The following is a 13,935-nucleotide window of genomic DNA, read 5'->3' on the forward strand; positions in this document are numbered from 1 at the left end:
TAGCTAAGGATGCTGGGTACTGATCATCAGCGTGTAGCTTGTCACTTATTCTTCGATAGTTTGACAACTTGCTGCTTCATTTAAACCTGTTCATTATGATCAAATAAAGTTACTAAGTAGCTAGCTGACTAGCTAGCTAGCTTATGGAATGAGCATTGCATTTTAGTGTTGCACTAACAGGTTGGTTAGCTTCTATTTCATTTCGTATGAAGTGACAGTCTCAGGCTTAGCTAGCTAATGTTTTTGTGTTCATGATCAAATTTGATCAGAAATACAAAAACTTAGAAATGAATGACAGATTTATTACATTTATAAAGATTTATTCTGACTTTGAGGGCGACGTAGTAGTGACTGTTGTTGCTAAGTAACATGCTAATATTCATGTGAAGAGGTTTTGCTGCCAAGAGCGGCGAGTCCGCATAGGATACCCACTCGAAAAAGAGGCTTCTGAAGGGTGCAGTGGAGCCCTCTATGAATTGACAACTAGCGTTTGAGATTGTCTCGTTCCTGTCTTCTACTTCAAACAGTGTTATTTCTTCTTTCTTTCTCTTCTCTGGTTCCTGTCTGCAGTCTGCTTAAAGCCTGGCTACGTTCCGAGCTCCTGGAGCCCCTAGCAACAGAGCAGAGGAGACGATGCAGTACCTCTTGAGAGCCTCACCTCAACCTCACATTCCTTTTCCCTTCAGTTTTCTCCTCCACCCCAGTCACAATCAGACTGGGTCTCTCTCTCTCTCTCTCTCTCTCTCTCTCTCTCTGGTTGTGCCTCAGTTGAAACTATCACATTCTCCAAGCAGATTTAAATAAACTGATATTCATTACTCATGTATCATAAACAATATATTGTAATGAAACAGCAGGGAGCAGGTCTCGAACCCTCGACCTTCAAGCCCGAAGTCCGGCGCGCTATCGACTGTGCCGCAAAAGCATGCTCAAGCGGCAGAGTCGATTTCCGCGCTTATAAACCCAGGGTCGTCACAATATTATGACTTTAGTCTGGCTGGCTACTATCACAAATACTCTGAATGCCAGCCATGGTCTACTGATAAAGGTGTTGTCATGTTCTAATCTTAAATCATAAAATAATGTGTTTTTTGCATGCCAGATTTTTTTTTATTATAAAAATGTGCTTACTTTGTAGCTAATGTGTGGCAACACCAGTTTCAAACAGCAGAGGGAGGTAGAGTTCCATTGAATGAAACTATGCTACACGTACAGTGCATCATTTTCAAAGCCCCATTCATAACTTTTCGTTTTTTTAGGGTTGTGTTTTGCTGATGGTAAAATGTGACCAACCGGCTTGATTCGGTCTTATTTAGCAAAATTTGAAATGCTGTTTTTTTTTTTTTTAAACATTGGATAAAAGTAGAGACTCAGAGCTGGAAAATGGTATATAATTCACTACAGTTGAGGAACAATGGGAAAGTAATTCTGCTTTGAAAGTTGATAAACTTGTAATCTCACTTTTGAGAAAATGGCCCTTGAATGTTTTGGTACCTACAAGATAGGTGTTCTTTGTCTACACCCATTCAGCATTGTTCACACCCTCTTAAGCTTTATCCTCACCCATCTCTTTAAGGATTCACACTATGTACTAAGCAACCATAGATTTCAAGACTAAAGGCTGGTTTATACTACAGGTGTGTTCGTACATTTAATTTGTAGTGCCAGAGTGTGCTCTGGGCGTTTGTAAACTCAGAGCGTTGTCAGATTGGCTGTTCGTAAATTCAGAGCATTTCGCTCTCGTAACGTTCAGAGCACACGCTGGACGCTCTGGCCAATGAGTAGGGTTGATCGGAGCATTCCTGACCTAACAGCAGCAGTCAAGCACCCAGGATAACTGGCTAACGTTGGCTAGCTTGCTAGCTATTCCCAGACACAAATGAGAGAACACCTCACTCTGACCATTTTACTTGCCCTAGCAGAGCTGGTTAGGCTGTTTTCATGTTATCCAGACGTTGGGGACTAACTGTGCTGCTGGCAACAATTTAATTACGCTTTTTTTGCCACCGTTTACCGACAATGGCCATATTCAACAGGTGTTGAGCGTTCGTAAATTCGTTAGTTATCCTGCGCTTTGGAGCACTCAGACAAGAGTGCTCTGAAATCGGAGTAGTTAGCCAGAGCGAATTTGCCAGCTACGTCTATCGACAGTTGCCGCAGTGACATCAAACATTCTATTTAAATTGTTACTTGCATAGTGGAGTCTTTTGTTTAGATAGCTAGCTAAACACTGAACCATAATCTCAACTCATAACGTTACTACCCTGCATGAATCTACAGGTAGCTAACCAACCAGGTTCAATGTTAGCTAGCTAACATTAGGCTATAAATAGCAATGCAAATAACTCTGAGATACAAATAATGTTACTACACAGATCATACATGTACCGTTAGCTAGCTAGCTAACAATACACTAACTTAAAATGAAAACTAATTTCTGACAAAATTAGAACATATCTGAAAATTTAGCTAGCTAGACTCTCTTACCCGTATACATGGATGGACGCTTCTCCCGCTCCGCCACGGATAACATGGTTGCCCTTTAGTTTGAAGATGTAATCCGGAGAGACAGGTGTTTTATACAACAGCATTGTCTGTTCTCTTTTTGACTCCGTCTGCATATTTGCAAATCAAACGTCAGAATCCTATAATACTCTAATTCCACTGATTTCCACTGGTCGTCCAGAAAGTGGAGAGCAACACTTACGTGATATTTTTCAAAAAAGCCACATTAGAAAGAATTACCTACACATACTGAGCAGCTCATGTTATAGACAGAAGCGTGCTACATGGCAGACCAATGCAAACTCATCTCATGTCCAGCCCACTCATTATCTCAGCCAATCATAGCTAGTGGGAAGGTTGCTGGCTTTTCCTGTGGCTAAACCAACTAGGCTCGTAATTTAACAATTTTATTCATATTTACAGATGGCATACAAGGTTGTTATTAAGGTACATGAAAGTTCACATATTCCAGAAGGCATGTGCGCCAGAAGGCATGTGTGCATTTTTATAAAAATGTAAACGTTTACGTTCAAATGGCTCTCCTGTGAAGTATTGACGCGTGACATATACCTAGTTTCCTGAAACGAGTCACAAATAGAAGTTATTCATTGAGTTATGGACAGGGACACAGTCCACTTGTATTGCAGTCAGCTATGGCCAACACCCAAACCTCACCGGCCAAGTTGCGTGCAACACAGCTAACTAGCTAAATGTCCATGAATGTTTCATGTTAGTTTTCAACCTGCCCCGAAATGAGTTGGTTCACAGTTGGTTTTGATATTTTAATCGTAGACCGGTGTAGTCAGCGTGTTAGACTGAAGGACTGGAGCTGGTCAGAAACCTAGGTTGTCTTTGAGCTCTCAAAGCTTTCTCTCTGTCATTGGAGCTGGACTCAAATCTAAGGGTGCACAAATGGCACCATATTCTCTATATTGTGCACTACTCATTTCTCCCCAGTCAATAGTAGTGCACTATAAAGGGAATAGGGTGCCATTTGGGACGGAGATTTTTCTTACAGGGAGAGATATTTTTATGAAGATAACTTTGATCATGCTGGTCATGTTTTTCAACGTCACTGCGGGACAGTTGGTTTGTTTGTTTGTTTTAGATCTTGTGAATTTTCTGAAAGAAATGTTTATTAAAAGTAGAGAGAAAATGCCTAATGTATGATGTATAGTGTATGCATTTATGTAGAAGGCGCAGATTCTATGGAGAAATGCTTTTGTGACCGTTCTGTTTGAAACAGATTGTTGTTGTGATTCTTTGGTCTGTCAGAATAAATACATGTCTTCTGCTTTGACTTTCCTTCTTTTGTGCTTTTCCTCTCATGCTGCTCGTAGTGCCGAGGAATTAGTGCTGACATAGTAGTGCTGAGATAGTAGTGCTGAGATAGTAGTGCAGAGGGATTAGTGCCGGGATAGTAGGCTCTACTATCTCAGCACTACTATCTCAGCTCTAATATCTCAGCACTACTCTCTCAGCTCTAATATCTCAGCACTACTACTATTCAATACATTGAACCTATGTTGGTTAATTAGTTATTTAAAAATGTAATATAACCTACACTTCGGGTAATCGCTGGGCACTAGCAAATCCATCGTTCCACCCATTTCTTTATTTGCTTATTAATTTAACACAAACAAGGAACCTCAGTCGAAGCTGCTGTGTATCCCAGCCAATCATTATCCACAACACAGAAACTGATTGAGAAATGATGGGTAACACCTAGTATATTGATTAAGATACAGTATGTACTCTGATAGATAACACCTACAGTATGTACTCTGATGGGTAACACCTAGTATATTGATTAAGATACAATATGTACTCTGATAGGTAACACCTAGTATATTGATTAAGATACAGTATGTACTCTGATGGGTAACACCTAGTATATTGATTGAGATACAGTATGTACTCTGATAGATAACACCCAGTATATTGATTAAGATACAGTATGTACTCTGATAGATAACACCTACAGTATATTGATTGAGATACAGTATGTACTCTGATGGGTAACACCTACAGTATATTGATTAAGATACAGTATGTACTCTGATAGATAACACCTAGTATATTGATTGAGATATGTTTAATGTTTGTACTTGCATTATCATTTCCAGTAAAGTTTCAGATAAATTAAAGTTATCCTCAGTACTATATGCTATATGACAAAGTTCTATAAAAAAATGATCGGAACAATTTCTTAGTCACATATGGTCTTTATTAAACACAGCTCAAGAAACAGGGTAGAGAGAAAGCAAGTATATACCACAGTCTGTTTATCATACTGAACAGTTCAAATGAAATGTTGTTGAGTCCAACTGTGTAACTAACAGCCATGTGGCCCCTTTGTCGTTAAAGATGGGATCTCTGGGGGGATGAGAGTAATGGCCTGTACCCTCCTCTCTCCTGCCCCAGGAGCGCCATGGCCCCCCAGCCCCAGTACGGGTCCAGCTCCCCTCCTCACCCACACGGCAAGGTCAACAAGCTCCCGTCCGTCAGCCAGCTCATCAACCCCCAGCAACGCAACATACTCACGCCTTCCTCCATGCCCCAAGGCCTGACTGACAGTAAGTGTGCCTTACACTTTTGTATGATGAGAGATTTTCCCTAGTCTATCTGGCTAGGTCCCAGTCCGATCCCCCCCCCCCCATTTGTTTTTCTCCCTGTCGTACCTCCACTGGCCCAGTCTCCTAACTCCACCACCACGTCCCCTTTGGGTCGATCATGTGACACGCGTCAGGCGGGACAGGCAGGGTAGCGGTACCTGTCTGGGCACGCGGGGCGCTGAGAGAGGTGTGTAGGGGCCTCTGTCAGAACGCTTCCTCCCATAGGTGAATGTGATCCCTGTGGGACCCTGTTCCTCCACTCCAGAGTACATACTCCTGGATCTCTCTGGGGGCCTGCAGGCCCTGTTCCTCCCTGTTCCTCCACTCCTCTCTGGGGGCCTGCAGGCCCTATTCCTCCCTGTTCCTCCACTCCACTCTGGAGGCCTGCAGGCCCTATTCCTCCCCGTTCCTCCACTCCTCTCTGGGGGCCTGCAGGCCCTATTCCTCCCTGTTCCTCCACTCCTCTCTGGAGGCCTGCAGGCCCTATTCCTCCCTGTTCCTCCACTCCTCTCTGGAGGCCTGCAGGCCCTATTCCTCCCTGTTCCTCCACTCCTCTCTGGGGGCCTGCAGGTCCTGTTCCTCCACTCCTCTCTGGGGGCCTGCAGGTCCTGTTCCTCCCTGTTCCTCCACTCCTCTCTGGGGGCCTGCAGGTCCTGTTCCTCCCTGTTCCTCCACTCCTCTCTGGGGGCTTGCAGGCCCTATTCCTCCCTGTTCCTCCACTCCTCTCTGGAGGCCTGCAGGCCCTATTCCTCCACTCCTCTCTGGAGGCCTGCAGGCCCTATTCCTCCACTCCTCTCTGGAGGTCTGCAGGCCCTATTCCTCCCCGTTCCTCCACTCCTCTCTGGAGGCCTGCAGGCCTTATTCCTCCCTGTTCCTCCACTCCTCTCTGGGGGTCTGCAGGCCCTATTCCTCCCCGTTCCTCCACTCCTCTCTGGAGGCCTGCAGGCCCTATTCCTCCCTGTTCCTCCACTCCTCTCTAGGGGCCTGCAGGTCCTGTTCCAACGGTTGGCTTCAAGTTCAAGCACCCTTTCACTGTTTTTACATAAGAGGGTCGATGGTTAAAGGGAAATTCTGCCACATCACCAACACAATACTAGTGTCTACATCTGTGATCTGCTTCTCATTAACCAGGTCTCCATCCAACCTTTCTATGTGCGTAAAGTACATGCAGGATCATTTTTTATTTTTTTTAAGTCAGACAGTCCTGAGCAAATTTGTCGGGTCAACTTTCCAAATGTCGAACAAAAACCAAAACGAGTTGGGATCTTTAGAGTCAGTAAAAATTAAATGGCGGTGGAAACGTGTTTATTGTCAAAATATTGATTTAATATCCATCGTCACGTGATCGGCTATGATGCTGCGACTCAGGGAAAAACACCAGTTTATTAGGCTACATGATCAACTTCACAGGGTGGCGAAACTGCACGGTGACGAGCTTCATGCTCCTTTCCAAATAAATATCCAGGGTCTTATTCTGGTGACACGATGATCGATGCTTGGCTGCCGTTTGACATATTTAAAATTAGCTCTCGCTCTTTTGTCCATGATAATCCCATGATGTAGCCTTGTATATACAAAAAAAATAATAATAATGTATGAAATTTATGCATTCACTACTGTAAGTCGCTCTGGATAAGAGCATCTGCTAAATGACTAAAATGTATATCTGAGCTTTTGGCTAGAGCCGAACATGCCAAAACAAGAGTCTGTACATGTTTTATTTTTTACACAACCCTCAGTAGAGTTGAAAATGTGATGGAAACACATTTAACTAACTTTTTTATTCGGTATTCGGGGAAATTTAACTGTAATAGGTATTTGTATGTACACTACTTCATCATGCACAGTTTTTTTTATCTGCGACATGTCAATTTGATGGAAACATCTCTGGTGGGAAAATGCTAATCGTTTTTATGCTGATATTAGAATATTCACGTGAAAATATGTCGCCAATTGGGAGGAAACTTAGCTTTTGACATCACAGGGTAGAATTAAAAGGAAGAAAAACAGATTTTTTTTCCTAAAACCTGCAACGACTTTCTAGCCAGATGTAGGGCATTTTCCATGCTCCCCACGTCACCGTGACGATGCCATTGGATAAACATTGCGCCGTTTTCGCATATGTATTGGCACTGGCATTGTGCCGAAGATAATGAAAACTAATTGGTTGAAAAGGGGTGGAGTTGGACCCTTTTAAATTGAGCACGTTCCCCTCTTTTCCTTCACCTCATGTATCGTTGCTTTGTGTTGTTATTTTCTCTAACGTTGAGGAACCACTCTGTTGAGACGCCCCCACACTATCTCATTGAACATCAAAAGAGTTCGTACATTTGTCCAGCGTTGAAAAAACAAATGATAGATTGTAGCTTTAAAGAGTACTGTTCACAGAAGATTGATTCTCTAGTGATGCTCACTGCAGCTTGTCTTAATCTACATAATATGTAAACACCGGTAATGGTGCTGGAGATAATGAATTTGAGAATTATTAATATTATTTTTTTAAACGTCAAATTGCCCTTTGAAGAGTCACTCACAGCAGTCTGTTTGATTCTGTAGTGACTCCGATGATGGGACACATGGCTATGAACGCTGACATGTCGACCATGAGCCCCACACACGTCCTGCAGCCCCAGTTACCCATGGTGCCCAGCTCCCACTGTACACCCCCGCCACCCTACCCTATGGACAGCAGCATCTCCAGGTACCTAGCTAAACAACCAGCAGTGGAGGCTGGTGAAGGAAGGACGGGCTCATAGTAATGACTGGATTGTAATGACTTATAGTATCTCTGTTTGATGCTATTCCATTCATTCCAGCCATTACTATGAGCCCGTCCTCCGATTTAAAGTGGCACCAGCCACCACTGATAACCATACATCTGTTGATGCTTCTGGACAGTTGTGGGCACTAATAAAGTTAAGACGAGCTGCAATATTGACAGAACAATTGCAACACGGCTCTGTAGCGTCTCCTAGCGATAGTTTATTTAAAACTGAACCGCTGTACAGGGTTCACCCTTTTTAGTGCCCGCAACCGACAGAAATCTCTCTACTGTTGGTCATTGTTGAATCTTTCTACTCTTTGCCATTCTTGACAGAAATCTCTCTACTCTTTGCCATTCTTGACAGAAATCTCTCTACTCTTGGCCTTTGTCTTCACTTACTAGATATAACACAGTTATTACAAGAATGCCGAGGTACTCTTTTCACTACTAAACTGTTCCCTTCTCCCCTGTCCTGTTGCAGCTTTCTTCTGCGACTGGGCTGCGCAGCCTGCCTGGACTACTTCACAGCACAGGGTCTGACCAACATCTACCAGATCGAGAACTATAACTTGGAGGTGAGGCCTTGCCTGTCGCACGCACCACATCTGCATGGATAGACTCAGAGGGAAGGGTTGGGTGGCTTCAAAAGGGCCTGAACCTTCATGTATTTCTATCTGAAGGCGTCTTGTCCATTTTTTATTGTCTTCTGACAGATGGTATTATTGTAACACATGTCAAGAGTTGCCATTAACTATCAGTGCAGAGTGAGTTGTCGTGCTGTCTTGACGTTTCTCTCTCTCTAGCCTGAGAGAGAGACAGAGAGAGACACAGAGACAGAGAGAGACACAGAGACAGAGAGAGACACAAGAGACAGAGAGAGACAGAGACAGATAGAAACAGAGACAGAGAGAGACAGAGACAGAGAGAAACAGAAGACTAAAAGAGACTAACCCCCAGTGTGTGATGTCATCCCTGTCCACAGGACCTGTCCCGGCTGAAGATCCCGCAGGAGTTCCAGCACGTCATCTGGAAGGGTATCATGGAGCACCGGCAAAGCATGGAGTTCTCCCCTCCTCCCCACATCCTGCGTACCTCCAGCGGGGCCTCCACCGTCAGCGTAGGGTCCTCCGAGGCCCGCGGCGAGCGGGTCATCGACGCCGTGCGTTTCACCCTGCGCCAGACCATCTCCTTCCCTCCGCGTGACGACTGGTCCGACTTCTCTTTCGACCTGGACTCCCGACGCAACAAACAGCAGCGCATCAAAGAGGAGGGTGAATAGAGACACAACTCTGGCCGGAATTTCAATCTAAGTCGAGTTGTCGGGAAAGAAAAAGATTTTAAAAAAGAAAAGCGCACTGCAACAATGGGTCTGTAAAAGGTCATTTCCCTGACGTTCACAGAGAGTCGCTTTTACAAAACGCTGTGGATGTCAGCTCAAGCATATATATTAGCTTTTTAAAAAAGTAGAGTGCAGTGCTCTTCTCAGCAATGCACCTTGAATTGAAGCCCCTGGCTTTGTCCCCTCTTCATATGTCATATACACCTTGTTGACCAACCCACTCTCCTATCACAGTACAGAACTAGGACATCTCTGCTTTAACGTTCTAAGCTCAGATATCCTAAACAGCAAAATACTATGCAAATAAAAATGCACTTATTTTTTTGTTGTTGTTATTAAGCCTTCATTAGCTGCCAGCTAGATGAGAGAAAACAGCTATATTCTTTATTTTTTAAATCAAATTTCTTGGAGACAAAGCACTTAAGAAATGCTTTTGTGATTGCTTTGATATTGTTTTATAGTGTTTATTATCCATTCCAATGTTAAAGCATGACTTGAGAGAACTTTTTTTGGGGGGGGGTTTTGTTGTTGTTTTTGGCTGAGATTCAATCCAAGGCGCGTTATAGAACAGGACATTAGACAGACAAGATTTTTTTCCCTGACGTTAAGACATGTATTTATGTCAGTGTTTCGCCGTTGACTCACTTGGTAAACTTCTCTCAGCTGCCATAGGGGTTAGCGTGAGCCAAGCTAAGAAGACTCCTCACATTTAAAACAGGCGAGTGGCGGCATCTATTGGCCATATTGGTACCGCACCAAACGCCGCTAAATACATGACAAAATGGAGTCCTTTTATTAACGCCTGCTGAAGCATCAATTACGGTCATCACTAGTTACCAAATCAGAATTATGGCGAAACCATTGCTTATTTCTATCATTTATCTTCTTAAAATCTGATTTTAAACCTAAACCCCCCACTGCTGATATTATGCCTAACCTTAAAGACTAAAAATCACATTTTTTGTTTTCATGAACTTTCACGATATATCCATTTACATTTTAGTCATTTATAGCAGACGCTCTTATCCAGAGCGACTTACAGTAGTGAATTCATAATTTTTTTTGTCTTCCGTACTGGTCCCCCGTGGGAATCGAACCCACAACTCTGGCGTTGCAAACACCATGCTCTACCAACTGAGCCACACGGGACTATATCCGTTTTGACTTTGTGGCTGTGGTAACTAGTGACAACCTTAAAGAACTTTTTAAAAGTCCAAGTGTACTATGCTGCTCTATACAACACGTTGGGTTGAATCCCAGTCTCTGCTGCTCAATACCGGACTGTTATGGCTGCCTGTTATTTTCTTTTAATTCACAACACTGTTTTGACCTGATTGTATACACTTCAAGATACATATTTTTGACTTCCTGTCAGAGAGAAGTGTTAATAACATGCTGTTTCTACCGTGCCCGTGTTAAACCTCCTCCCTCCGAGATGTTCAGGAAACCTGGGAATGTTAACCCTAGTGTTTAGCCATCGTGTTTATAAGTACCTAATGTATTTCTACGTGAACGAGAACAATGCATCATCATCACACAAACCGTTGTACCTGAAGTATTTACGTTAGTGATTACTCAGTAACTGAAACGAACAAGAAACTCAATATGCTCATAGACCTTGATGTTGTGACGGCGGTATCAATAAACGTGACTGATTGTGACGGCGGTATCAATAAACGTGACTGATTGTGACATCAATAAACGTGACTGATTGTGACATCAATAAACGTGACTGATTGTGACATCAATAAACGTGACTGATTGTGACGGTGGTATCAATAAACGTGACTGATTGTGGTATCAATAAACGTGACTGATTGTGGTATCAATAAACGTGACTGATTGTGGTATCAATAAACGTGACTGATTGTGGTATCAATAAACGTGACTGATTGTGGTATCAATAAACGTGACTGATTGTGGTATCAATAAACGTGACTGATTGTGGTATCAATAAACGTGACTGATTGTGATATCAATAAACGTGACTGATTGTGACGGTGGTATCAATAAACGTGACTGATTGTGACGGTGGTATCAATAAACGTGACTGATTGTGACGGTGGTATCAATAAACGTGACTGATTGTGACGGTGGTATCAATAAACGTGACTGATTGTGACGGTGGTATCAATAAACGTGACTGATTGTGACGGTGGTATCAATAAACGTGACGGATTGTGACGTGGTATCAATACACGTGACGGATTGTGACAGTGGTATCAATAAACGTGACGGTGGTATCAATAAACGTGACTGATTGTGACGGTGGTATCAATAAACGTGACGGTGGTATCAATAAACGTGACTGATTGTGACGGTGGTATCAATAAACGTGACTGATTGTGGTATCAATAAACGTGACTGATTGTGGTATCAATAAACGTGACTGATTGTGGTATCAATAAACGTGACTGATTGTGGTATCAATAAACGTGACTGATTGTGATATCAATAAATGTGACTGATTGTGACGGTGGTATCAATAAACGTGACGGTGGTATCAATAAACGTGACTGATTGTGAAGGTGGTATCAATAAACGTGACGGTGGTATCAATAAACGTGACTGATTGTGACGGTGGTATCAATAAACGTGACGGTGGTATCAATAAACGTGACTGATTGTGACGGTGGTATCAATAAACGTGACGGCGGTATCAATAAACGTGACTGATCGTGACGGCGGTATCAATAAACGTGACGGCGGTATCAATAAACGTGACTGATCGTGACGGCGGTATCAATAAACGTGACTGATCGTGGTATCAATAAACGTGACTGATCGTGGTATCAATAAACGTGACTGATCGTGGTATCAATAAACGTGACTGATCGTGACGGCGGTATCAATAAACGTGACTGATCGTGACGGCGGTATCAATAAACGTGACTGATTGTGACATCAATAAACGTGACTGATTGTGACATCAATAAACGTGACTGATTGTGATATCAATAAACGTGACTGATCGTGACGGCGGTATCAATAAACGTGACTGATCGTGACGGCGGTATCAATAAACGTGACTGATTGTGACGTGTACGCCTTTCGTATTGTTCGTGCCCCAAATGGCACCCTACGCACTACTCGACCAGGGGGTTCTGGGCAAAGGTAGTGCACTATATAGGGAATAGGGAGCCAGCCCTGGTCAGAAGTAGTGCACTCTATAGGGAATAGGGGGCCAGCCCTGGTTAAAAGTAGTGCAGTATATAGGGAACATGGCACCATTTGGAACACATGCATTGCCTGCTTGTTCTGCCTCCTATATGTAACCTGGTGTACAGTCTGTTGAGAACATTTCTGGCCAATATTTCTCTATTGCAGATGATGCTAGAGACTGTTGTAATATTGATGGATTTTTTTTTTTTTTTTGGAACCACATTTTCTAAACGTTATTATTATTGTTACGGTTTAACTTGATAAATGGCCAAACCTATTGAGATCATTGTGTACACACACACACACACAGTTATTTTCTACATGCTAAGTATTTTCCCAAAAAGGGTAATTGACTAAAAACAGTAAGTATTTTCTGAATAAGTTTTGTGGTTAAAAGCCAGAACAGTAAAAGGAATTAGGTTTATTTGTATTCATTAAAATGAATAAATCTGGTCCTCTCACAAGTCATTGTTGTCATTGTTGTAATACTACACACGGTCAGGGGAATGTTGCCATAAAACACAGTTCTATAAAATGGTACATCATTGAGATGTTAGAGAAACATGACCCTAGTTTGTTGTCGTTGTCGTCAAGAACATTGAAAGCAGAAACTAGTACCATCTAAAATCGGCTGTTCCTTATTTTTCTACAATGTCTTGTAAATATATTGCAATGTACTTATTTTGATATAAACCAAAAAATAAAAATACTGCCTAGTTATCAAATGTTGTTGGGAGTTTGTACAGATCACATTTATAGTGTCAACAATCACTAAACAGAAAAGAAGAAAAGGACAAAAAAAAAACACACGAATATTTCAGAAAGAACAGACGACTAAAACAACAGACATGATCTATAGCAGAATAATCATTAATGTATTCATATGGAATGTTTTTTGTTTGGTAAACCTCTTGGCAGTACTAAGTCAGTGTGTACACTATGTGGTCCTCCTCAGTGTTTGAGAGAAAACAAAAGAGATTAACCTAACGAGCAATAGGTGGTATAACGTTTCAGTTTAGAGGGAGGGGGTTTCATACCAGAGCTCTGTAACCAACACAATAAGACAAAGACCTGCGGCCAGTGGGAAGGGAGGTTCACAAATCAAATCTAAATCGTATTTGTCAAATGCGCAGAATACAACAGGTACAACCTTACCGTGAAATGCTTACTTATAAGCCTTTAACCAACAACGCAGTTCAAGAAATAGAGTTAAGAAAATATTTACCAAATAAACTAAAAGTTAAAAAAAATTAAAATGACAATAACGAGGCTATATAGAGGGGGTACAGGTACCAAGTCAATGGGTACAGGTAATTTGAGGTAATTTGTAAAGTCCAACAGAGCTCTAACCAACACAAGGAGAAAAGGAGGAAAGGACTAAGGGTTGTGAAACCAGACTGACCCCAAACAGAACGTGAGCTGGCAGATCAGAGCCGGTTTAAAACCAAGGATAGAAACAGGTATACTACGTGAGAAATAAAATTTGTCCTGAAGGAAAACAGTGAATGAGTCTGAATTCTTTTATAATTCTAAATGAAACAAACATCTCT

The 13,935-nt window shown here is 42.3% G+C and overlaps 1 protein-coding gene across 6 annotated transcripts in view; it reads left to right on the forward strand.

Annotated features, from left to right (window-relative positions):
- The window catches only part of LOC106576565 (tumor protein 63), a 175,068-nt gene extending 161,958 nt beyond the window's left edge, over window positions 1–13,110 (forward strand). For 3 of the 6 annotated variants that reach the window (XM_045687990.1, XM_045687992.1, XM_045687995.1), the window contains 4 exons: window positions 4,873–5,081; window positions 7,677–7,821; window positions 8,366–8,459; window positions 8,867–13,110. In XM_045687990.1, the coding sequence (XP_045543946.1) occupies window positions 4,873–5,081; window positions 7,677–7,821; window positions 8,366–8,459; window positions 8,867–9,163 (745 nt within the window). In that variant the 3' untranslated portion in view covers window positions 9,164–13,110. The remainder of the gene's footprint in view (window positions 1–4,872; window positions 5,082–7,676; window positions 7,822–8,365; window positions 8,460–8,866) is intronic. The other 3 variants (XM_045687993.1, XM_045687994.1, XM_045687996.1) reach the window with 2 other exon arrangements.
- The last annotated feature ends 825 nt before the right edge of the window (window positions 13,111–13,935 follow it).

This window comes from Salmo salar, chromosome ssa10, assembly GCF_905237065.1.
Source record: "Salmo salar chromosome ssa10, Ssal_v3.1, whole genome shotgun sequence".
Classification (NCBI taxonomy): domain Eukaryota; kingdom Metazoa; phylum Chordata; class Actinopteri; order Salmoniformes; family Salmonidae; genus Salmo; species Salmo salar.